The sequence below is a fragment of the Elephas maximus genome, chromosome 21 (assembly GCF_024166365.1).
Source record: "Elephas maximus indicus isolate mEleMax1 chromosome 21, mEleMax1 primary haplotype, whole genome shotgun sequence".
Taxonomy (NCBI): domain Eukaryota; kingdom Metazoa; phylum Chordata; class Mammalia; order Proboscidea; family Elephantidae; genus Elephas; species Elephas maximus.
This window is the reverse complement of record NC_064839.1, coordinates 23,762,672-23,788,972: the sequence shown is the minus strand read 5'-3', so window position 1 is coordinate 23,788,972 and position 26,301 is coordinate 23,762,672. Positions and strand designations below refer to the sequence as shown.

Here is a 26,301-nt window from a genome sequence, read left to right as displayed (position 1 = left end):
AGCACTGCTGGATTTAGTCTGGCCAGGAGTGTTTACTCAAATAAAGTAAATGAGGGTAAGAATCCAAAAAGCAAAGAATAGTTCTGTTTTTTTTCCTAATCAGCAAACGCAGACGCTGTGGGAGGGGTTCTCTATAGCGCTGTGCTTCAAGAAACCCAAACACTAGGATTTAAATGATGCATCAGAAGGATAACAGTGGCTGCCAAACTGTCATTAAAAGTCGCTAATTAGACTAAGTTCTTAGGGGGCAGAGCTGGGCCCACATTCTGCCCCAGTGTGAACACTTTCTGCTCTCTGATGAGACCATCCCGCTCAGGAGTGACAAAACCAAAGGATTCACTCTAAGACAGCTCACCAGTCCTACCTCAGTTTTCCCTTTGAAGTTGGGCAACCAGAGCTGTTTTATTGGAAAATAAATAAATAAAAACCAAAAGAACAGGACCCTTGAAATAAATCTCGAGGCCCCTGAAATGGATCCAGATCAAATCAGCCCTTCTCTTTGAGTGTCTTGGTGAGTTTATCATGAGCCACTCGGAGGCAGTCACTGCCCCGTGGATCTCCAAGTTGCCCTGGTTTCCTTAGAAAGACTGGAATCTCACCCCTGGAAGACAAGAGAGACTTCCAGGGCCACCTTCTGTTGCTTTAAGTAAATGTTGAAACTGTGGACCAACGTCTGGCGAAAAGATTTAGTTTCCTGAACAGGTAATAACCTGTCACACAGTCATGATTTCTGGGCACGGACTGAAACCATGGACACGTGGAAACGTATGGATGTCATGGCCTTGGAAACTCGCCTCTGTCTTCCTTGTACACAAGTACTAGATTTGCTCCCTGAAGCTGGCCCTTCTGGTATGAGCCTAATTATCTTACTTTTGCCACAAATGTCTCGCTCCGAGCAAGTCCTTAACTGCCACCCCGGGACTACTCTCTTCTCAACTTCACACGGCTCCCCATCCCCCCATGAGGGCAGCTTTTGTCCCCTTCTGATTTATGTCATAGGAGGGTGGCCCTCTTCCCTAAGTGGGGCTCCTGTGCATTTCTCTCTTTAGAGAAGGCAGAGCTGCATGACGCCGCAAGAAAGGCAAATTCACAGTCAATTCTCGTGAGAGGATGAAGTGGGCCAGGGAGCAAATACATATTTAAGTAACTTGAGCCTTCTCTCACCTAGGGCAGTTATATTTCTAACTGCAAATGAGATCTTCTATTAAAAAAATTAAGTCACACTTTATGAACAGTCCACAGAAGACTCTTTTAAAAGCACTGTTACAATAAATGACTTGATGTGTTTAAAATACAAATCAGTATTTATAAGCAGGGCACCACTTACTAAATCAGGTCCCTCGCAGGGCTCGTCTTCCGAGAATTTCTAGCAAAGCTCAATTAAAGGTGAGCGCTCCAGGGTGAAGAGTTGGAACTAGAGAAGGAAGGCAGACAGCAGCCCCTGCTGACCCTCAGGCTCTATCCTTGATGGAATAAAGAATCCACCCCACCGACAGCAGATGGTCCCATTATCTTTCCATCTTTCCGTTTAAAAGCCATTCCCAAAGGAAAGATAACAATTATTTTAACAACTCAAGGATGGCGAGGGTAACCACACCCCCTGACAAGAGGGAGATTTCTCTCTAGAAGCAAAAAGCACCTTTAGAGGCTCTTGAGGGATCTTAACATCCTTCTGGAGAGTCACAGTCTCAGGAGCTGTCCATAAAACCAGCAGGGTGGAGCAGTGCCCAGTTTCTCATGACCCCAGGTGGCCCTTTCAGGGACAAACACTTGTCCTCTTTCCTCTCCAGACTTTGGCCCAGGAATCTGGGACTGGTGGTGGGAGAGAGTCAATGACAGGGACAACTACTGCTCAGGCCCAAATACCAAATGCCCCATGGCATCCAGTTTCAGCACACCACAGGGCAGCTGACCACCGGAGAAAGGAAAAGAAGAGCTTAAGGCTCCTTCAACAGAGGGTCTACATAAGCATGAGCAGTCAGCTCCGAGGAGGTAGCTGCTTACCCTTCCTCAAGCTCAAGCCAGGCGCCGACACGTCAGCATTTCAGGCTGTCTTTTCCTATGCCTATGTCTCTATCAGTGGTGGGATTTCAACAGAACACCAAACTTCATTGCTCCTGGATTGCAGCAGATGGTTTGGAGATGGTCTTGGGCCCCCTGGACTCCAGGGTCCCCCCCTCCCCCGAGGGAAGACGGAGGACACTGAATGCTTAATATTTCACATACAAACCCTGGCTCACCTAATGCTGATGGTGGCTTTCACATTCAAATACCGTGAAAAATGAACGATGACCCTGTTACATGGACTAGTTTATGTAAATAAAAGTAACTCCCAACGGCTTCGTTTCCTTGCTCATTTTGGGCGAACATTTAATCATTAAGGTCAATTTTAACCAAATCATAGATGCCTCCATAACCTATCATTCTCTGGCCCAAGAACAAGTGAAGGCATTTCCCCCCAAGGCACAAATAAAAATTCAAACAAAAATTTTAAAGGGGAAAAAAACAACAAAAAGCAACCAAAACAATGAAAATAAAAGGATGTTGAAAAGAAATACAAACCAAAGAAATTTATTGGTGTTGACAAAAATACATAATACAAAAACAAAACAACACAACAGAAATGAAACCAGAACCCCTCTTGCCAAAGCCGGCCCCGCGCCTGATGCACTGACAGAGTGCAGTCCCCGCAGCCACCCAGAGTGTCGCACTTAGTTCATGAGAACCTCCATCTGCACCAGCCTCGCGTTGGTGTCCCCAGACGTCCGGTAGGGTATCATTCCAGCAAAGGTGATCAGAGCTCGGGCTTGACTTCGGAGTTGCTGAGAGAAAGTGGGAGGAAGATAAGAAAACAGGTTACCTTCCAAGTCAGGGCAGTGTACTGAAAATGGTCACCAAGTGTTCAATTGTTTACCCTTGGAGCCAGGGGCAGATTCCTGGTGGGTGAATGACAGCCTTATTCTCCAATGTCATATTCTCCCACCACGGTACAGAATTAGCAAATTTCGACAACTGGGGCCCCAATTCCAGAGGCGTCAAAGCCTTTCTACTGAGCAAAGGGTGAATAGGTTTGCCAAGCAAGCCGCTTTGGCCTGACACATTTAACTAGCTCTGACACAGCCCGGTGATGCAGAACTGCCTGCTCCACTTTCCCGAGGCTCTCTCTCCTGGCTGGTTTCTTCTGGCCACCTGCGTCCACGGGGATCTGAGTTTCCAGGCCCCCATGACACATTTGCAACACCAGAGGCCAACGGCTGTCACTGTGGGCAGGCCTAATCTACTCTTTTCCTCCTCTGCTGCTTCCCTTTTCTTTCATTCCTTCCTTCCTGATGTAAGTGCTTGGTCCTCTTTTCCCAGGCAACGATATTTATGGAACTCCTCAATGGTTCCAGGAAGGAAAAAGATGGCCCTAAGAATTTAAACCCAAGTGTTTACAATAACAGAACAAAAGAAGGCCTTCACTTTGTTTTCCAAGTGATAAATTACTGAATAAGGAATAAAAAAAAAAAAATTAGGAAAACAGCTTCAGATGATTCCTTCAAAAGAAATACTGCCCCATATTCGAGTGTGTAGATGTTTACACCAGCAAGAAGCTGCATCTGCAAGAGAGGTCTACAAACACCTTTTCTGGACCAGAAACAGGGCTTTTAAGGAAAATTCAAGGGTCACTTACTAGGCTTGCTGAAAGTGCTCACTCATGAGGTAAAGCTCACAAAATAAACCTTAAATTTTACAATGAGCAAGAAATTCCCATGGAATCAACTACAAATTAGCACTCTGTCTGACTTTCTAAAAGGTGACAGTCACAGGCCCAGCCCATTTTTTTCTTTAGCTTGAGAAGAGCAGCAGTCCCATTCACGTTCAATTATCTGTCTGATAAAGAACTGCCAGCTGCCAGGCACCAAGAGCAGTTTCAGGTCAGGTGGTCTCATGAGAGCACAATGCACAGCAGACCAGAAAGGCGGTTCTCAGCTATGGTTCTCGAGAACACTGGGATCTTACAGAGTCGCGGTCCTCGATGACTCGCTGGGGCCTGGATGCTGAGGACGGACTTGTCCCCTTGAGCCTCTTAAACTGGGTGAACAGGATGTTCATGGTGGCGAGAAGCACTTCTGAGAGGTTGTGCCTGATCTACATAGAGAAAAACACACAGAGTTAGGAAAAAGAACCAAACCCCCCAGGGTAAACAATAGGTACAGGGAGAGAAAGCCACTCTCTGGTGGGTCTGGTCACACCACACCCCCACACCTGTCAGGGGGAGAGCTGCATAGGCTCCAAAAATGAGCTGATGGCATTGATGTGTCAAGAGTGAGAGTAAACCCCTGGCAGTGCTGCTCCGAAGGCTAGTTGGCTGCTCTTACTCTCTTCCTTTGGTCCTTCCTCCTAGGCAGAAGCAGTGAGCCAAAGGCATGCTGATGTCTGGCCAACAGAGTGAGTCACAAAAACATCTGGCCTTGAACGTCAGAAGGTAAGGATGCATGCACTAGTCCTCCACAGTGCCACCACTCCCACTGCCTGAAACCCACTAGACTCTCTCCATCAGACCTGCATGGCCTGAGTTTGCATCCTCTGGCAGGGTCCTTGGGAGCATCTACTAGGGCAGGCCCTGGTGCACCGTTGCAGCCCCAGATGCGGTGAACGACGTATCCAGAGGAAGGTGAGAAATAATAAACGAACAAGTGGTTGAGGGAAGAATCACAGGGAAGGTCGCTAAGGGGCAAGACCTTTTGACCTGTATGTGCCACAGTGGATACCTGCCCCACCACATGTGTAGAAGCTGGCCTTATTTCTTCCTCTAAAATAAAAGGTATTTGTCTTATGAGTAACTTTCCAGAGCCAGGGAGCTGGCCCTGAGTGTTTGTGGCTCTAGAGGAAGAGTCTTACTGGGGCTGCACCTGAGAATGACCGTGGGAGGCCTGGTGGCAGCCCAATCAGGGAAACCAGAATCCCCAGGGGTGGGGCCTGGGCATGAGGATATATTAAAGCTCTCCTGGTGAGTCCAGTCTGCAGCCCAGCCGAGCAGCACTGGGCCAGGCAGTGGTGATGTGCTAGTGACTGCAGAGACTGTGGTCCTGGGGCTCAGGGGAGTGGTCAGTTAGTCCCTGGCCATGACACTTGCTTCTTTAGACAAAATAGCTCAGGGAGGGGAAGGATGGCAGTGAATCATGATGTGGGTTTTGTACACCCAAAGGGACTCCGTAAAGATCCAAGTACTAAAATATCCTCAAGAACATATGGATCATAAAAGAAACCACACCTCACAGGGTCAACCAGGAAACTGTTTCTCCCAAGAACATGCATGATGGCTCAAGTGACTGCATTCTCTGAGTCAAGAATTAGGACAATAAGCTGATGTATGATGTGTGCACTCACAGAAAACCAGCCCAGGGTATTTGAAATTGGACAGTCCTGGAAAAGCCAGTCCATCATAATGAGAACTCGTAAAGTTATTAGCCACTTTAAAACAAAAAGCTCTTAACAGAAGTGGGGGGAAAGAATCCTGTAAGTCCTGAAGAAAGGGCTCACCTCATCACTGAAGTTTCTGAAGGCAGCCACTCTCTCTTCCACACTTTCCTGATTCAGGGGCACCAGCTTCAAGCGATCAATTATCTGTTTAAAACAAACAAACAAAACAAAATCCACCAACCCCATATGACACAAGCCAGCGGTCATTTCATAAACATGAGCCATCATCTAGTACATTCATAAAGGGTTTCTTACAATGAAACACACTCTTCTCCCCAGGACACACAAAGGCTTTGATTCTAACTGGCAAACTTCATTTTCTGAAGTCATTTTAAAATTCAGAGATTTCACATTACTTTGAGAAACTGCTCTATTTTTAGCTTAAGGGGGAAAGGGATAGAAAAAAGGAAAAAGAAAAGCTCAACACACAGAAATTCCCTTTAAATGCCCAGGATCGTATTTGTCCTTCGTCATTTAATGGGCATATTGGTGGTATTTCCTTTGTTTTAAATGAGTTCCGTGAAGTGGTTTGAGTTTTCAAGGGCACACATTAACTTGTACTTCAAACACCCCTCCTGCAACTTACATCAAAGGCTCTGTCAATATGACCACTGTGATACTCATCAAAAAAGGTGATCAGGTCCAACAGAAGATAGAACGTGGAGTCCACAAACTTATTTGCACTTATTCCCTGAGCCCTATACCTGAAAGACAAAAAAGGGGCGGGGCATGTTATGAATTTCTCCACAATCCTAAAAGTAGGGCAGAATTTGAAAAGCAACAAAACCACTTGGACTCTCTGGGCAAGGGGAATTAAGGTGTGGAAAATACTTCTTAATACCGTCAGAGTCTGACGGTAGCCTGGGCATGAATTCACTTACACACATTTTGCACAAAGCGCTGTACTCCAGCCTCAGCCACCATCTCGGCATCCAAGTTTCCAGGAATAGTGGGAGTGCTGACAGGCACAAAAAGCCCAGCAGCCATCCCTGGGGATTATTTACAAATAGAGGTATCCCATTTGCCAAAGAATGTTCTTTTGTGTTGTACTGGGAAAGCATTCCAAACCCAGTTTTCTCTGGGTCACTTTATTAGGATTATCTGTAGAGGACTACAGTCTAGGAGTTAACCTGGTTAGTCTGCTAGCTCAGGTAACTCACTGGGGAGGAGGGTGGCATCTGAAACACCGGCCATTGCACCTAAGAATTTCCCATCCATCCTTGATAGCTTTGTTCCAAACTGCCTTTGAGATGGCTGATAGAAGTACATCCACTGTAAGAGTACATCGATGAGCATAACACCTAGAGTTAAACCTAACATACACAATGAAAAGCGACTGAGATACCATTTCATAACCACCTCTTTGGCAAACGTTTTAAGAATATGACAATAGCAAGTGTTGGCTGTGACAAGGGGAAAGGGAATGCTCATATACTGGTAGTGTGATGCTGAATTAGTAGAGCCACTTCAGAAATCTGTTTGCTGTTACCTACTAAAACTGAGATGCATTTGTGCCCTAGGCCCTGTACTTCCACTCTGAGAGAAAGTCCTGTACACACGTATAAAGAAACAGGGAGAAGGACGTTCGCTGAAGCACTGCCAGTTCAACCCAAATGTCCAGCAGCAATGGAGCAGATGACATCACGGTATATATGACTCATATCATGAAATAACGCCCAGTAGTTAAAACAGAAATAAAATCTCTATGTATCAGCACGGTTAGACCTCAAAAATAATTTTGAGTAAAAACAACAGATGGCAAAATGTTATATGCAGTAATGACACCATTTATGTAAATTCAAAAGCCCACACCAAAACCAATACTACACACAGATTATAGGCACACATGTATCTAGTGAAAGTATAAGAACATGGGCTGGATACATAACATAGTCACGCTTGTGGCTGCCAGGATGAGGGTGAGAGTGCGGGACCAGACAGGGAAAAGAATAAGACTATGAGGAAGACTGTTATTTATTAATATAGGTCAAATTCCATCACTGGAAAGTCTATTACAAGGAAGCTTCCTCTGGAATGAAAATATATTTCAGAGCTCAATTCCTTGGCCCAATAATCAAGACAAGAGAATTCCAGTATCATTAAATGATCTGAACAACCTAGGAAGTTTTGTTCTGTATTTACACCAAGAGTGCCCAAGTGCTGGGTAGGCCATTAAGAACCCATGAAAGGATGTTGTGATGCCCAGTGGAAGGCAGAGGAAATAAAGAAGAGATAAAAAGAATGGTAGTGAACACCTAGCCCAATACTTCGATTTTACAGATGAGGAAACAGAGGCCTAGAGGATAAGGATGTACACGTTGGGTCACACAGCCAGGTCATTTCTGAAAATCCAGCTAACAGGCCTGTGTCATCAAGGATTAATGTGTCATATAAGGATTAATGAGTTGGCATAAGCACTATTTACGTTTGCTCTTATTAAGGATACCACTGTGAGATAGTCCTAAAATTAAACTCTCATCCCATGGTGTTTTCGGAAATACTCTCCACCCCAGCCCAACTCAGCTACATCAGAGTCAAACCAAGGAGAGTCACCCCCGCAGGCCTGGGTGGGCACCCGTGACCTGGCAGTGGCACTGGGCCCTCACGGTCCCAGAGAGTCAGCTCCTGCCTCACCGTTCAGCAATGGAGAGCGCTATGTTCTTCAGCCTCTCTTTGTTGGACTGCGGTGCGCTGATCTGGGGGACGACAGGGCTGAGCAGTTTATTCATCAGCTCCAGTACCTTGTCAGCATTCTGGTCAATTTTTAAAAATAAAGATAATTATCATAAAATAATCAATAAAGAGAAAAATAAACTGAATAACCTGAACAAGAGAGGGAGCTCTCTGGTGCGATGGACGGAAATGCTCCGTATCTTGATCTAGGTGGTAGTTACCCATATACCTGTGCAAAATTCATCCGGTTGCACACTTAAGATGTGTACATTTTTCTACATGTTAATTATACCTCAATCAAAACATTTTTTTGAAATTAAAAAAGAAAAACTCTCCACGAATCATAACCCTCTTTTTGCCTATTTCCACTTGCTACCAAGAAAGAATGTAATTTCTTTAGGTCAGACAATCATCAGAGTCATCAGATGCTCTCATGTAGAAATATTTATTCCCGTTCTCTCAAAATGTCTCGGGGCCATATTCTTCCCTAACACGCACTCGTCACCAGCACGTCTGCGGCCGCCCAGAAGGGAAACACAACGGCATTTCACCAGGAGCTTCGCCATCTTAACGTGATGCTTATTCTGCTGCCAACTGAGACTACAGTTCAATGCCTGCAGGATATCCTTTCAATATGTCGCTCTCATTTGGCCAGAAATACCTTATGGGCAGAAATAATCCTGTAAAATGGGAATTTCACCCTGATTGGACCATTAACTGCCTAAATGCTAGAGAAAATGCTTCAGCTGGGAGAGTGGTACAACCGCCTTGTCAAAATGTTTGTGCATTTAATGCCAAAAGGCCGGCAGATCTATTAAGTGCAGAAGAAGGAAAGGGGCACATTTACCTTGGCAAGGTCATAAAGCTTTGCTGCTTCTTCAAACAGGCCTTTATTTTCTGCCACGGAAGCAACTTTGTTGATAATAGGCTTTGTGTCGCTAGTAAACTTATCTATGACTCCAGGCTGACAAGACAAATTACGGAGGGGGAGTTAGAGAGAGACTGGTGCACAGAGCTGTTATTTTAAACACAGAGAAGCAACTGGGATCCGAAAAATACTTTAACTGAAAATGCTGGCCCTGGGCAATGCATATATTTCATAAGCGAGGCGCTGGCTTTCTTGAAGATATAAGGTCCTATTAAAAATATGAAAGGGACCAAGTCAACTACATACGAATGGGCAGACTCCCTGGAAGTGCAGAGGAATCAGCGATAAGACATCTGTGCTTTCTAATGTTCCTAAATGACCCAGAGGGTAGGCGAAATCACCAGTGACTTTACATTTCCTGATGAGTAAGGCACTAGGGGAGATCAGGGGGCTGAGAGAAAGTATCTGAAAGATTCTGGATATGCTTTCCAAGGCAGATGGCCAAAGAAACTCAGTGCTGAAAAACACCCGGCAAGTAGTATCAAGATATTAAAAAAAATCACCGTTGCCATTCAACAGCAACCAAATGGTCAGGAGTACAAGGTAGGCCTTAGGAGCTACGGAAGAGCTGAGGCAGGTCACATGACATCTGGCCCTTCTGATTCTCGGTCAGCGCTGGACTAACTCAGGTGACCTGATCCTGCCACCTTGGAGGCAGCAAAGCCCCATGGTGGGCTCTGGGGTTTAAAGGCCTTGGTTCAAATTCCAGGTCCCCTTCTCACCAATACATGATACAGGGAGAGGGGTTAACCTCTCTTGTCTCTACTTCCCCAACTGGAAATCAGGAATCACAACAGCTCCTACCTTGTTGGGTTACTGTTTAGATAAGAAAATACATGGGAAGTGCTTAATAAAGTGCCTGGCAACTGCCGTCACTCAATAAGCATGAACCGTTGTCATCAGCACATCACTGTCCTCTGTTCTGAGCTCATTTCAAGGTCACTGAGTCCAAGCCACTCATTTTTATAAGTGGGGAAACTAAGTCCCTGAGAGGGGCAAGGATTTTCCCAAGGCCACAGGGAAAGTGCCTCAGTTGAGGTCGGGACCCTGGTTTCTGGCACCAGGGCCTCTGCCCCTTCTGCTCCGCGCCGCCCGATGGGCACCACAGGTCTCGGTGGAATCACTGAGGCTCATGGGAAAAGCTGCATTTCCAGTGCTGGTGCAGAGTTCTGAGCCCTCAGAAACTACCTTTTGAGAAGGATCAAGTGCATTTCTAACTTTTCCAACTGGGGATGGGGGGACAGTAACCAAACTCTTTTTTCCTACCTATTTTCTGAGCTGAGAATGGCAGAAATGTAGCCTTCTCAGTTCAAACAATGGCAGGCATGAACAGATGAGTGTTCTGAACATAATAAAAAAAATTTTTTAAAGCTATCTAAACCCAGATTTACATATTTTAAGATATAAACATGTGTAAAATCAAGGTCATCATTTTGGGCCTGTAATTTTCATTCTTTGTTTTTTTAACTAAGCAGCTTTGTTCAGATTTGCATCTTTAGTGCCTTGAATCCTAAAATCCAACTGTCTTCTTTTGACTATTAGAACTCACCAACTGCAAACCAACAATTCTCTGGGAATACATTTAACCCACCTTTCTACTGCCATCATTCTCTAGTTTCCCAAGAATCATATCGAACTGCGGAGACAAAAAAAAGTTTACTGGGCAAGGACACATACACATGTATATACGTGTGTACACAATCCCAATTCCTCTGAGCCAAAACGAGGGAAGAAAATAGGGAAGGCAGAAGATTTACAAATATTTAAAACAGTGAGACTGAAATCACTATTTCCATTGTTAAAAACTAAAGAAAACGCCGACAAGGGCCTAGGCCATATTCACCCTAACCGTATTGAGGTAAACACGCAGTATCACCTCAGCATGAGAACATGCACACTGAAAACCACGGGTGCAAGAGAAAAGGAAACTGCCATACCTCTCGACTTTCTATCACAAGCTCGCTCACGCAACGCAAAAACATGTTTTCTCCTTGACTATCTTTCTCGTCTCTGTAAGAGGACAGAAGCAACTTGGTTTCTGGTATGGACGGGAGGCCTCTAACGGTCATTCACGGAACGGTGGAAATCAAAACTAGCTGAAGTAAATGGTCACAAGCAGTTTTACCTGAGGAAGTAAAAGTACTGGAGGGCTTCCCGCGGGTCCGTGGACTCAAACTTCCGCGTGTAGAGCATGAGCAGACGCACAAAGTTGAGCCGCCGCATGCAGGGAGGGTCTCCAGGCTCGTGGCTGACTGCGCCGTGGGAGACAGGACCAGTTACAACCCGATTGTGCCTCTGACCCTCGCAACCCAGGAACCATGGAAGCTGAATCCAAAGACCTGGTAGCTACATCTGCAGCCCAGCCAATGTTTACCAAGGTAAGTTATGGCCAATCCCTGTCACCACCCTGTACAGAGTGGAGAAAACACCTGGTAGGAAATTACTGGTATGCTGGTCTTTGAATGAAAACATGGTGACTACTGACCATCACAACATGTGCTCTGGGGTGATCTTGCTACACTAACAAGGAGCCTATATCATCCACACTGACCTTCCCTTCCTCCCCGACGCCCCCCGCCCCATGCAAGGATGCACAGATGGCTGGTTGAAGTTTCCAATTCCATTAAAGCCAGAGTCCTAAGGAGAATCAGACTCGAGACCCCAGAGACGGCTTCTCCTGCGTCATTTTCTAGGCAACCAGACCGGCCACAAGACTTGCACTTTGTACAGCACCTTATATATTTAATGCCCCAGGGAATGTTAGTGGGGGGCACAAGCAAGAACCCTAACACTAACCATCCAAGAAGCCCAACTGCCTACAATGCTTGAAAATGTTTGGTACCATTTGTCCAAATTGTTATTGATTGTTGTTTACGCATCTACCGCTGCCCAATGGGTGGTGTGTTGTAGTTACACCACCGCCAACCCAGTCACCAATACTCACGGAGCTGCGCGCTCTGTCCAGAGGATTTTAAAAGCAGCTTCAGCTCAAATAGCACCAGTGCCACATGGACGGCATGGCAGCGTAGCCGCTCCATGCGGAAGAGAAAGGCGATTGCAGCTTCGAACTGTGCAGTCAGGAAGAGGACTTGGAAGTAGAGGAAGGGCTGCTGGTTCACCGTGAAGTGGGACTCTCCTGGGGGAAGAGGGCATAAAGCCCGGTCAGAATGAAGTGGTCTGCTGGCAGCCCCGTCCTAGGCACAGCCCTGTGCCTAAAGGACTGGCTGGCTGTGGAGAAGGTACCAGCACGAGCCTGTCTCAGTGGAGGGGCCCCTGGACACCAGGAACTGCCACAAGAAGCATGACCTGGTACAGCAGCCTTCTCTTGACCTTGCAACACCACTGGCAAGTGAGTAGCATGTTGTAAAACCCAAAATGTCTGCATTGTGTGAGAGAAACAGAGTTAAGGACCTTCAAACAGACTTTTACAAAAGGGGCTGATTATATCCTTTACCCTGAGAAGAGTCACTCAACAGGAAAGAAGTGAAGATTTCAAAGGAGCATCAGTTCACTTGTATTTATAGAAATCTGAACTCAACTGCTGACCACTAACTGGAATCTTGGATTCTTTTCTTTCAAGAATTTTTAAACAATTGGGGGAGGGAGGAAAGAAAGGCAGGGAGGGAGGAAAGAAGAAGGGAAAGGAAGAGATATCTCTCCCTTGTTTGTGCTCAGATACAGTCACTGACAAGACCTACTAGAAAGCAATAGCCAAGTCCTCTCTGTCTCTCCTTGCACAAACGTCTATCAGAGCAGTTCAATGAATTGGGGAAGATAGTTTACTGTCTATGATCATATAACAAAAAAAAAAAACCCCAAACCTATTGCCATCGAGTCAATTCCGACTCATAGCGACCCCATAGGGCAGAGTAGAACTGTCCCACAGGGTTTCCAAGGAGCGCCTGGTGGATTTGAACTGCCGACCTTTTGGTCAGCAGCCGTAGCACTTAACCACTACATCATCAGGGTTTCCTATGATCATATAACTCATATATATTTCTTAAGGCCATGTGGCCTCTACTCAAATTTGAAACTTTTCTTTTTGTTTTGTTTTTAGGAGCCACAGGGGTTCTGCCAGAAAGACAGAGTTCAGAAATGAAGGAAATCTAAGTAGTCACCTTAGGTGGAAAACAGAAGGGGATTTCTTACCATAGTCTTCCAATAACTGTTTCTGGAACTGTGAGAGGCTGAGCCTGTCTTGTGGGGAGCTTGTACCATCGTCATCGAAACACACTTGGTTTAACTAAATCCCCAAGAGAAACACACGCATTGGTACGAACTACTTCCTGACACAGGGCATGCAGAGTTGTAGCTGCTCAGTAGCTGTGATCAGTGCTGCGGGCTGCAGACTGCGCTAATTGCTCTGGTACTGGCTGGGCATTACATGGTAAAAAATGGGACCAGGAGATGGGAAACCCACTGGCCCTGATCACCTAATTGGCATCACCTAATTGGCATTAAGCAGGTAAAACCTGTGTGCATGACATGAGCAGAGGGTTGGGGGCTAAAGCCCTGTGTGCGGAGAGGGAAGCAGCGCCTGCCTTCAGCCACAGGTAGTCCTCAGTTTTGTCGGCCACTTCACTCTGGTTGTCGGTGACATCACATCTGCCAATGATGCAGTACACGGCCCGCTTGTAGGGGTCCGTGTTGTTCCGGAGGGCCCGGCGGTAATGCAGCCGGAGCTTGTTTTCTGTAGCTGGGGACAATCTAAAGACACAAGGGAACAGACAGACACAGACACACTTGCCCTCACTAAGTTCCTCCAGGACATCTGAAAGCACCCCAGGTCCTAATCATAGTCATGAAGTCTCCCTTCACTGAGGGTAACAGACACTGTCTCTGCCCACATCCCCTCAGTACCACCACGTCAGCCTAACTGCAGGCTTTCTCTAGTCGCAGCTCTAGTTTGTAGGGGTAGGCCAGAATTGGTGGAGAATGAACATGCCACCCCAACCCCCAGCAGCCCTACCAATGACTGGCAGGAGGAAGTCCTTCCAGTAACCATCTCAACTCCCTCTCCTCTCTACTCCCTGATCCATGTGGGATCACCTCCCAAATAAACTACTTGCCCTCAAATCCCTGCCTCAGGGTCTCATTCTGGGGAAACGTTAAGACATTAACCCTACATAAACCCTCGAATAAGAGCAAGACAGGGGCCTATGGTTTGAGCCAATTTCTTGACATGACATTATTAATGCTGCCAAGAAAAGCACCCCTACTTTCTCACAGGTATAACTGGAGTAACCATCATCATTTCTTCTACATTCATGTAATGTATACATATTGAAACTGGGTTTAAATATGAACTTAAGTCTAATCCCATCAAGAAAATCCAGAGAAAAGGCTAGTTCTTTAAATGTAAGAGAGCATAAAAAAAATACAGTTAGTGCATTACTTCGCTGTATTTCAAGGTTACTAACTTCTAATTCTAGCCTTTGAGCAATGGCATGCATGACAACCTGTTTTCCCAGGCCAGAGAAGCAGTGTTAATGAGGAAAGCGTAACAATGCAACAAAGTCCCATTTTATAAAGTGTCCCTGATGTCAAATAAGTCACATCATGCTGCCAGCCACAGCCCCTCCCTCACTGCAAAAAAAAAAAAAAACTCCAAATACGGATGCATGCAATTCTAGACATCGGTGTTAGAATGGGGCTCTCTTTGAAAGGTTTTAATTGTTGTTCTCGATAGTTCTACTTGCTTTCTAAGCTTCGGTTTTTTTTTGGTCCCTAAGCAGAAACTGATTTGGAGCCACGCACAGGAAAAGAAAACACTGTCCGTGTAGGCCACCCCGCTGACTACATGTGGCTTCTGGGCGCGTCGTTTCACATGCTGTACCTTCTGTCCTTGCTGTTCATGTACTCCTGGAACCAGGTTTTAAACTCTCCCAGCTGGTGCTGTGCTCGATTCACCACCTGTGAGGCAGCAAGCAGGTCTCCACAGCGCATGCAGTAATAAATTAATGCCCACACAGGATGGCCTTCCACTTCTCCATCCTAAAAGAGGAAAGACACTCGAAATAGGCAAATGAGGCACAGGGAGGTTCAGTACTTTGTCCAAAGTAAGCTGGTAAGTGGCAGTCTGGCTTTAGAGCTTTTCCTCGAAGGCACTATGCTACCCCACCTGATTCAAAACCAGCCCAATGGTTTCTCCTTGGAATCCCAGTGGGCTACAGAAATGGGGTGACATGTTCTTTTTTTTTAAATAATTTTTATTGTGCTTTAAGTGAAAGCCCACAAATCAAGTCAGTCTCTCATACAAAAACCCATATACACCTTGCTACACACTCCCAATTACTCTCCCCCTAATGAAACAGCCTGCTCCCCCCTCCACTCTCTCTTTTCGTGTCCTTTTCTCCAGCCTCTAACCCCCTCCACCCTCCCATCTTCCCTCCAGGCAGGAGATGCCAACATAGTCTGAAGTGTCCATTAGATCCAAGAAGCCCACTCCTCACCAGCATCCCTCTCCAACCCATTGTCCAGTCCAATCCAGGGGTGACATGTTCTTTTGTGGTCACTTACAGGAACCCCCACAAAGCAACAGCTAAAGACATTCACTGACCAACAAGAGACTATCATTATCCTACTTGAGATTATAAAATGTTAACTGCTAGTGATTAGCTAAATGGACATTGGCATTTTCATTCATTTGTCCATCCTGCATTTAAACAATTATTGAGCATCTTTGTATCAGACACTGTTACAGACACTGGATCTGAGAAGGCAGCTCTGGTCCCACTTTCCCAAGTACCATGGCATATACTAAACTCGTCTATGTCACCGTCTGTGCAGCAGGCCTGTGGTTACCCCCTCTCTGCTTTTCCCCAACTCCTCCAGAATAGTGGTCCTCAGATCTCCTCTCTTAAACCCTCCATCCTTCCCCATCCATAAGGGACTCTTTCTAAAATCCAGATCTGGTCACGTCATTTCCTCACTTAAACCACTGTGAGCCTTTTAAGTCCAAAGTGCTTAGCCTGGCACTCAAGGCCTTCACAAGCTGGCCCCAAGCTTGCCAAGCTCCACCACACACCTTTTCCCTGCTCCCTCCCCTCGCACTCCCCTAAACCTGGCCTGAGCCCACACCACCACTTGCCTGGGCTCCTGAGAGGAGCCCCAGCTTCTCCTCGCCCCACTCTGGTCTCTTCTCCATTCAGCAGTCTCCACGCACAACCTTGCTTTAACCGAAAATGCCTATCTGAGGGAGACACTTAATCCACACAGAGAAAGTTGCCAGTACCTGAAGTCCAGGCAAGGGTGCTGGGAGTTTTATGTTCAAGAAGCTTCGAACCAACTGGTAAGTCCCGGGCACCCCGCCCAGCTGGGCCTGGTGCAAGTTTCCAAAGACAGTCACAAGGGTGTAATTCTTATAGCTGGAAAAATGTAAAGGGGAAAAACAAGGTGTTTGAAAGCGCACATTACAGACATCCATATCCATATCCATCACCCTAGACTGTGAACTCCACAGGGCAGGGCCTGGACTTCAAACCTGACACAGAAGAGGGAACAGGACACACTTAACGAAGCGAGCTGCCTTATTTATTCAGCCGGTAGTGGAGCGCTGGTAAAGATTTCTCATCACGGCAGATGCTAAGAATCATCCCTGGAGGAAAACAACTGCGGATTTCAAATGCACTGAGGACTGATGTGCAGAATAATGATTGCTCCAGCTCACAGTCATCTAATGCTCTAGTGCGTTCTTTTTAAACTTTTTATTTTGAAAAATCTCAAACCTAATAAAAGTTAAGAGTTCAATGAAGGCCCACGTACTCTTGACTTAGATTTACCAATCATTATTATTTGGGTGCATGTTCTCTCTCCACACACACAGACACTCATGCTTTTTTTTTTTTCCTCTCAGAATCATTTTAAAATGTTATAGAAACCAGGGGCTACCTCACGTGTAAGTACGTTACCATGTATCTCCTAAGAACTAGGAAGGACATTCTCCTGCATAACCCCAATACCATTAATACACCAAGAAACTAAACATTAATACATTATCTAAAATATAATCCATATTTAAGTTTCCCTAATAATGTTGTTTTTTTTTTTTAATTAAATGCAGGATCCAATCAAGAACATGCATGGCCCTTGGTTGTCGTGCCACTTTAGTACCCTTAATCTAAGACCATTCTACACCTGTTTTGTCTTTCATGACATTGACACTTTTTGAAGAATCCAGGTCAGCTGTCTGGTAGAATGTCCCACAATCCAGGCACTTTCATCACGGTATGATTCAGGCTCAATTTTTTGCCAAGAATCCTACACAGCTGATGCTGGTACCTCCCACTGAATTACATCAAGGGGCAGAGAATGTCATTTTGTCCCCTTCTTGGCAACACTAGATTTGATCACTTGGTTAAAGGTACCATACCTCAGATTTCTCCAGGGTAACAATGCATTTCCCCTTTGTAACTAATAAGTAATCTACGGGGTAATACTTAGAGATCTCATGACTATTCACCAACAATCTTTAACTCAATCGTTTTAGTTTTCAGTGATGATCCTGGCTGAACCAATTATTACATTGATGGTTGTAAAATGATGATTTTCCATCATTCCTGCTTCATTTATTAGCTGTCATGCTTTCTAAGATCCTCTAGCATTTTTAAAGTGCTTCCATACTAAGATTAATGGTCCAAGTTACAGATATCCAAATATGAGGTTGATATAATAAAGAATTTCTAAACAAGGAGCCCTGGTGGCACAGTGGTTAAGCACTTGGCAGCTAATCCAAAAGTCAGCAGTTCGAATTCACCAGCTGTTCTGCAGAATAAAGAAGTGGCAGTCTGCTTCTCTAAAGATTCACAACTTTGGAATCCTTATGGGGCAGTTCTACTCTCTCCTACGGGGTTGCTAAGTCAGAATTGACTTGATGGCAATGCTTGTTTTCTTTTCTTTTTGGCATCTTTCAAAATTTCTAAAATAAGCATGTATCATTTTTATAATTTAACAAATGTAATGAGTTTCCCAGAGAAAACACTGAAGTTGTCAAGGATTTCATTTTACTTGGATCCACAATCAATGCCCATGGAAGCAGTAGTCAAGAAATCAAATGACATATTGCATTTGGCGAATCTACTGCAAAAGACCTCTTTCAAGTATTAAAAAGCAAAGATGTCGCTTTGAGGACTAAGGTGTGCCTGACCCAAGCCATTTCATTTTCAATTGCCTCATGAGCATGCAAAAGGTAGACAATGAATAAGGAGGACTGAAAAAGAATTGATGCATTTGAATTATGGTGTTGGCAAATAATATTAAATATACCATGGACCACCAGAAGAATGAACAAATCTGTCTTGGAAGAAGTACAGCCAGAATGCTCCTTAGACTTTGTCTTATGTACCTTGGACATGTTATCAGGAGGGACCAGTTCCTGGAGAAGGACATTATGCTTGGTAAAGTAGAGAGTCATTGAAAAAGAGGAAGACCCTCAAGGAGATGGACTGACACAGTGGCTGCAACAATGCACTCAAACATAGCAATGATTGTGAGGATGGCACAGGGCTGGACAATGTTTCATGCTGTTGTACCTAGGGTCACTATGAGTCAGACTCAACGGCACTAACGACAATGAGTTTCCCATTACTAGAAGTATTTAAAGCAGAGATTGAAGAAGGTATTAGAGGAAAGGGTCCTGCAGCAGCCAAAACAAACAGATGGTCACTGTGGCCTTTTCCAATTTGAATTAAGAACAACTCAGGTGCTGGCAAGGTCCTAAGTTTGAAGAAAAAGCAGCCTGAATTCCTTGAAGGCTAAGAAATACATATCCTACTTCAAATCTTGGAATATGGCAGGAAACAGATAGACCAACCCCACATTTTCCCAACATTTCTAGCCTTATACTTGAAAATTCATTTGGGACTGGGTCTACTTTGCCAACTGCTGTATTATATCATTTGCGATATTACGTGTATACTGTCAGCAGATCAACGACGACAACAACGGCAGCAAAACAATTTGCCATTGAGTTGATTCTGACTGACAGTGGCCCTGTAGGACAGAGCAGAACTCCCTCATAGGGTTTCCAAGGAGCAGCTGGCAGATCGGAACTGCCAACCTTTTGGTTAGCAGCTGAGCTAACCAAACTGCACCACCAGGGCTCTGTCAGTAGATCAGCAACAGCAAAAATACCAATCATTCTAAAACATTCCCTTTGCCAAAAGGTGACAATGAAGATAAGGTGAAAATAATTGTGCATAAATAACTCCCAAACAGCTCCAAGCTACATTAAGTAGTAGGATGGCTTACCCGTGATAAGAAAACCAAGCAATACAGCTTGGTACCATTGGTGAAGTCAAGCACCAATGTTGAGCTGATATATACTTACACCCATTTAAAAAAAAAAAAAATTCCTGAAAGTTTTTATACACTAAAAATTTTGACTCCTGTTTTGTTGACCTGTAGCAAATAAATACTACTATATACCTTAGGTTCTTTATAGCTGAAGAACATTACATCCAAAACTTACATTACAAAAATTTAGCAGAACCTGATAAAATCTTTTATAAACCCTTTTGTGCCTATGCTAAAAGGAATAAAAAAAAAAAATTGGAGATCTAGATTTTTCTTAAGAAGGGAATGGAGGCTAGCTAGTTTAATATGTCTGAAGTGTTCATCTCATGTCGCTACTGTATAATTAATACAGTATTTGGTATAAAAACCAGTTCTCTGCTGTACCAAGCCTGAATTACCTCAGTTACACACAGAGAAATCTTATGACTTCCTAATGAAGCATTATTTTGTTGACAAAGGGCGACCGTACTATAAGGCTGCTGGCAGCTGCAGAGGCTCGGTGGCAAAGGGCTGCAATTTAGCAAGCGTATTCAACTTGGCTTTCTTTTCTGCAGCCAGCAGGGAAAGGCCCAGCACCCTGTCTCTGAAATAAAGAGGGTCTGTTGCACACTCATGACAACCCCTGCTGGCCAATTCAGAATTAGATGGAGTGTCCACAGGGAGCGATAAACGGCACGGGCCCTACTAATGAAGGGGACAATAGTCAGGGCACAAGGGCACAGCCACAAACACCTTGGTGTCCAACTCCGATTAGTGAGGAGGTGGCAAAGAAACCCAGGCACAAATCACTGGCATTAACAGCTGTGAAGAACGCAGACTCCCAGGGATTACCTGAGTAGTGCCAGAAGGAAAAAGAAGGTTAAAGGGGCCTTCCCATGGTTTGAAGCGGGGTGAAACAGCCCGGTGAGCTGTAAAACTTAAATGCTGGGTGAAAACAAAATGGTTGAACCATGTTGGAAAACAGGATTTGGACCTAAGGCATTATGACTGAAGAATCATGATGTCTCTGTGTCGAGGGACCAAGAGCACAGAAAGAGCGAAAAAGAGAAGCCTAACAGTACTCCCATGTACCATGATTTTATACATACAGTTTTACACCACTGCAGAAATACTCCTGCTAGAGGGGTGTTTTGGAGAATAGGAATATGCCTCTCAGCCATGCTCAACCTGGTTTAAACTGAACCAGCTACAGAGCACCTAGCCTGAGGACTCCTTCCAAAAACACCAAAACCAAACTTCTGTCGAGAAGAACTCCTTAGACAAGACAAATGGCCGACTTCCGGGGTTTTTAAAGCCAGCCCCGTTGGGCGGTTGCTGCCTTACCTCTGCTCGAGGTAGCCCAGGGCCTGCCTGACAAACTCCATGCGCACCTCCACACTGCTGCGGCTCTTCAGGGCGTCGGTCGCCGGCGCCAACAACACGTCTGTCATTTGTTTGACCATGGTCCACATGTCAGAGATGTTCTGTGAGTGAGATTGCACAGAACAATGCTGCGGGGCTGGAGAAATGGTTCGGCTCTTCGTGGCAGCAGGATGAGGGGGGTGAGGTTAATGTCTTCTGTCTAAGACCCCCTCTGCCCTACCAGGGGCGAGAGTTCCATCCGCCTACAAGCCACCCCCTCACCCCACTTTCAGTTGGTTTTTCAGATCAATTGCCATTCCAGGTCTGACACAACCACCCACATAATTATGATCACATAATAGTAACAAGAACACTGAATCTCAGTGGGTTATCCCTTGAGAGAGTGAATACATTTATAACCCAGGAGCTGAAACTCGAGTAGCTGCATTTCAGTTCTTACCAGGTCATTTGAGTTTCTTAAGGCTTTAAATAAGAGTTCAGCCTAAATAACAGAGGTTTTGTCCTCCCCAGCCTCTCCAGGGGCCACTGCTCTAACCCCATTTTGTGAATGTCACCACCCCCTATTTCCCTTCCCACTCCCTTCCCTCAAAAGACACCTCCCAGGATAGCCTCCCAGGAAAGGAGCAGGCGTTCTTTCCTTTGTTGCCACCACACAGCTGGAACTCCCTCTTGCAAGAACCCTTCTAGCTATAAATGTCTCCTTAAAGTTGTGTTCCTTGAACCCTTCACAGTATTCTACAATTAAGAATACTTGGAAGACATCACCAATTGGAGAAAAGCAGGCTTACACTTTTTCCAAAGGAATAGAGAAGATTTACATTTTTATTGTCTCTCTCAAAAGTTAAATGGTAGAATACCCAGCAAAATGTGATTCTAGGTGGTGGAATGATTGGTGAATCCTGACTTTCTTCTTCAGGCCTGTTTGTATTACCTTATATTTTACTATAGGAAGAAATAGAAGGAAGGAAGGAGGGAGGCAGGAAAGGAGAAGCACTTCTGAAAAGAAAAAAATCCACGCCTGGGTGCTTGGCCATAATATCCTTTCCTCCTTCCTCCTAGCCACCCACCAACCCACTCACCCATTCATCCACTGTGTTTCTATTTTTTTTTTCCCTTCAGGGGGAGAAAACTGGACAGGGACTAGAGTTGAGGGAAGAGAAAAAATGAAGGGTTGGAAGGGAACAGAAGCAGTGGCATAGGACGGCAGACCCCACCTGAGCTATGTTCAAGGGCTCTCCAACATGAAAACCACCTTTACAATTCAGCTCTCATTAAACAGCCCATTAGTCTGTGTCTAAGAAAGGGAACGCATGAGCCGTGAGCCATAGCCTGACAAAACTTCAAAGCAAACACAACTTGAGGAGCACTCTTGGGACTATTAATTGATCCTGGAGCTGGGCCTTTTGAAGATTCATTTTAAAAACATTTTTAAATTAAAAAAAAATTTTAAATGAAGCTCTGAGGAAGAGTTAACATCTTATTCCATGGAAGGTAGGATCTGTTTAGCCATTTCAGCTAAGTCAGCAAACTGCTAATCCCATCTGAGCACAGACCCCCGTTTCTATTTCAGTTAGATCCAGGGCAGTACCTTGTCATCCAGCTCCACAGCGGCAGCACAGAGGTCCACAAGGTTAGGCTGCAAGTGCCCATTTACAATTTTCTCATTATAGATATAAATCTGAAATGGTGAAAACCAAAGTAAACGGTACAATTTCTATTTTCACTTTTCTTTTTCAAACCTCTTGAGGCAGTTCTGAAGCCAGCTTCTGCCCAATGGTCAGCAGAAGCTTCACCTACCTCTCCTTCCTTGGCGTGGCCAAGCTAGCCACACTGCCTGGAGGGCAATGGCTCCTAGCCAGCTTCCCAGCAGCATCAATGCACACCAAAGCTAACTGCTACGCCAGGCCTGCCCAACACCTGAAGAACAGGTGCTGGGTGGCCCCAGTGGAGGAATGCCACAGGTAGGTCTGCAGCCTCTCTGCTCAGCAGACCCTCAGTCCCAGGAGTGAGAGCCAAAGGGGAAGATGGCACAATGGAAGAATTCCCACTGTTGCTCCCCAACAACCCAGGCAAAGTCTGGTAATCTTTCTGGCAAAAGAATTGAATGGCCCCAGGGCCTGGGCTCACGGGTTGAGAAAGGAGCATCAGGTTGCAGCCCTTCACATGTGTTAGAATAGAAGTTACTGGAATATCCATTTCTCTTTAGGTAAAATCTTCTTAAGAAAAAGGAACTATGTGATGTTTAATGTATGGGAAAAGCACCATTACTCTGGATTTTATTTTCAAGGAATGAAAATAATAATGCTAAGAATGACTACACTGTACTTTTATGGAAGATTTCACTTTGAATTTGAAGTCCTTGCTCCAACTGAACTAGGCAGTAATGTCACACAAGTCTCTACCCTGCCAAACCTCAGTTTCCTCGGCTTTAAATGGGGGAGAGTAGCACTGAACTTCCAGGGCTGATAAACAAATGAAATGAAACAGCTTTTAAACAAGAAGGTATTTTTATCTATTCAGCCAGCAGGAGGAACACAGGATACAAAGATTCACTCTCAGAAAGAAAGGATAGCCATGTATGTGGAGGCATAATATCATAGTGTCCTAAGTGATATAAAACGTTAGTGCAGTGAAGGTTTAGTCTTTACAGATGTGTAAGATAACGTAGCTTCTCTCCTAAGAAGCCTGTAACTTCCTTAGGTGTGATCTCCAGGCGGTGCAGGGCCAGCGAAGGGAATAGGCCATGTAATCAAGGTGAAATTTAAAGGGTACAGATGTGGAGGGGGAGTAAGGAAGAGAGAGATCTAAAAACTGGACCAGAAGGAGAGAAATGAAGGCCCAGTGGTGGGGTGTAAGGGAGTCAGAAGGAAGAGGACGTGTCTGTAGGGAAGCTGACGAGGCCGGCTTCAGCTATCTAGGGTTTGAAGAGGCACGGACCGGTACACTAAGGAGAGAGCCTTAAAAATTTTTTAGAAAATTGAATTAATTTTCAGCTAACTAATTGGCAGCTAAAGATAGAGGCTTCTGTGAAAAGGCACAGAGTCTAACACTTTCTCACTGTCCCTGCTCACCTCCAGAGCTGCTGTCTGCTTTTACTTCCAACTACTCCACTCTGAGCGTGGAGCCCTGGTGGTGCAGCGGTTAAGAGTGCAGCTGCTAGCCGCCCCCGCAAAAAAGGTCAGCAGTTCGAATCTATCAGCCGCTCCTTGGAAACCCCATGGGGCAGTTCTACTCTGTGCTAAAGGAGTGCTATGAGTTGGAACTGACTTGATGGCAGCGAGTGTGGCTACAGGTACCCCACTCCAGGTCAGAGGAAAGGAAGGAAGTTGGTAGTGTTGAGGGCCACAGGTGGCACCCATGTGCTCCCCCCTCAAAGGATCACAGGAGAGTTGGTAATAGCTGAACCATGTTCCTTGGCCACTGCTGCAGACAATCTTAAGGAGATAGAAGCCATTACCTCAATTCAAGAAACAGAAACACTTCTCCCTTCTTAATACTTTGCAGCAGGGGCAAATTATAAGACACACAGCTGGCCAGCACTGCTTTATTCAAAAAGTCAGCTATTCCAGCTATATGTTGCCCTCAGGGCAATTTCAGTCCAGCAGAGTAGCCCCTGTGCTAATCACAAAGAATCTGAATCCATGACCCCCACAACCAAAACAATGATGTTAAGTAACGCTGAATACATGGTGCTTACCAAGGCAGAACGCATTTGAAAAACTTCTCTTTCTTATTAGAGAAGAATTTCTAATAATACCGTTAGCCTACCAGGTAATTCTGTTAATACACAACTCCATTTACGGAGCAGGGCAGTGACTCAAGGTTTTACTGTAAAAGGGTCATTGCCAAATGCAAAATGAGGTCCCTGGATCAGTTTAGAGGGCAGATTTCTATTTCCCCAAATCAAAATCGAGGCATTCTACTACCCTATTTGACAGAATTCTCAGTGACCAATAAGGTGAAATAATAACCAGTCTTCTGAACCAGAAGCCAAGCTGCTTTCAGGGCTTGACTTTCACATGCAGTCTCTATTCCCTTTTACTCTCCAGAGGGCTCACGAAGGTTTTTCCTGGATTAGACCTTCCTCGAGGGCACGCTCACCTGCCGGGCATAGGCCATCTCGATGCTATCCAGAGAGCTTCGACCGGGGGGTCCCAGGTCACTGATGTAACTTGGCTGCAGATAGAGACACATTAAGAACGATATTCAGTTACGGAAAGAAAAAAAATCACATGCACATATTCTTGCCTTTAACAAAGCTGTCAGGAGTCTGTTTTCTAGTCAGCCTTCCTCAAAATGATGGTTTCAGGGGTTTCAATAAAAAACAGCTCTCTTACATGAACACCTGAGAAGGGAACGAGCATGGGACTAAATTAGCTCCAAAATGACAGGAGGCTGGATTAGCCCTATGGGTATCTCCATGACTGGTTCTGGAATGCACATCTTTCCAACATTTGGTTTCAATCCTAAGCCCCCCTGCCCAATAATGTCTTCACACCAGTGAGGCCGTCCTGTTTGTGTGGGTCTTCCACTACCGTCAATCATACTGGGCAGCTGAGGGAATGGTGTTTACAAGGCCACAACCCCAGGATTGAGACAGTTCCAATGTAGAACCCACACTAAGACAGTAGCCGCTGACTGATTTTTGGCATTTGAAGATGTGAAGCCAGTCCAAGTTGGACAGTCATTCATTAAGTCAGTAAATATTTGCTAAGTGCCTGCTACGGGCACAGCCGTGTGCACATCCATCCTCACAGGGATGAAAACTAGCAAGCCCACAGGGCCTGTGCCCAAAGAGCTTACCATCTGACAGGGAGTTAGACACAAAACATGAAAAACGTTTAATATTCATCTTTTTTTTAAGAAAGACTAATCTTTTGTTATTCGTTGCAGCGAACAAATATGTATCAAAATAATGCCTACTGGCTATATTCTTAAATTCCCAATACATTAGTTTGTACTGTACCATAGTAGAAATCAAATTCTTTAAGCTTGTCTCATTAAAAACCAATGCTCTATTCTCTAAAATCTAACACAAAGCAATTTAAAGAAGGCTTCCCAGGAAATCGACGGAAGATAGCAGCCAAACCTCCCAGCACTACCAAAGCTGGCAAAGGGAAAATAGTGAGTGTGCACTGCGAAGGGGGAGAGGAGGGAGGGCAGGAGGCAGAAAGTGGGGTTTAAACTGACAGGTTCTGGAGAAAGGATGCTAGACTATCAGGACATCTGGGTTCCAGGAGGGTCACTTCACTTCTGGCTTTGGGGTCTGGGGCAAGCACGTTCTCTTGGAGGCTCGGGCTCTCATCGGTCAAATGAAGGGGTTCTCCTAGACAACCTTGAGAGGACCTCCTCAGCTCTGAGCTTCTGGAACCATCAGTATGAAAAGAGATTTAAAGAGTTTATGGACTTTGGTAGATGCTGCTGGCTGGCTGACCCAACTACCATTCCCAATCCCTAACTCTCACCTCCATCCCCTACCACCTTTCATTATGGAGGCTGGCCCTATAGAATTAAATACACCCAGTGGTGTGTCAGCAAATATTTAACAATGGGATCTTGGGAAAGGGGGCCTGACTTGA

General features: G+C 45.2%; 1 protein-coding gene across 1 annotated transcript in view; it reads right to left on the bottom strand.

Annotated features, from left to right (window-relative positions):
- Positions 1-2,565: 2,565 nt before the first annotated feature.
- Positions 2,566-26,301, bottom strand: part of NUP93 (nucleoporin 93) — a 114,640-nt gene continuing 90,904 nt past the window's right edge. Inside the window, exons 6-22 of the mRNA XM_049864619.1 lie at positions 24,824-24,898; positions 22,311-22,400; positions 20,684-20,823; positions 16,302-16,434; positions 14,904-15,061; positions 13,609-13,774; positions 13,217-13,310; positions 12,012-12,203; positions 11,193-11,319; positions 11,005-11,077; positions 10,659-10,703; positions 8,987-9,103; positions 8,101-8,219; positions 6,053-6,170; positions 5,527-5,610; positions 4,003-4,131; positions 2,566-2,822 (exon numbers count right to left, since the gene is read on the bottom strand). Of these exons, the coding sequence (XP_049720576.1) occupies positions 2,712-2,822; positions 4,003-4,131; positions 5,527-5,610; positions 6,053-6,170; positions 8,101-8,219; positions 8,987-9,103; positions 10,659-10,703; positions 11,005-11,077; positions 11,193-11,319; positions 12,012-12,203; positions 13,217-13,310; positions 13,609-13,774; positions 14,904-15,061; positions 16,302-16,434; positions 20,684-20,823; positions 22,311-22,400; positions 24,824-24,898 (1,971 nt within the window). The 3' untranslated portion in view covers positions 2,566-2,711. The remainder of the gene's footprint in view (positions 2,823-4,002; positions 4,132-5,526; positions 5,611-6,052; positions 6,171-8,100; positions 8,220-8,986; positions 9,104-10,658; positions 10,704-11,004; positions 11,078-11,192; positions 11,320-12,011; positions 12,204-13,216; positions 13,311-13,608; positions 13,775-14,903; positions 15,062-16,301; positions 16,435-20,683; positions 20,824-22,310; positions 22,401-24,823; positions 24,899-26,301) is intronic.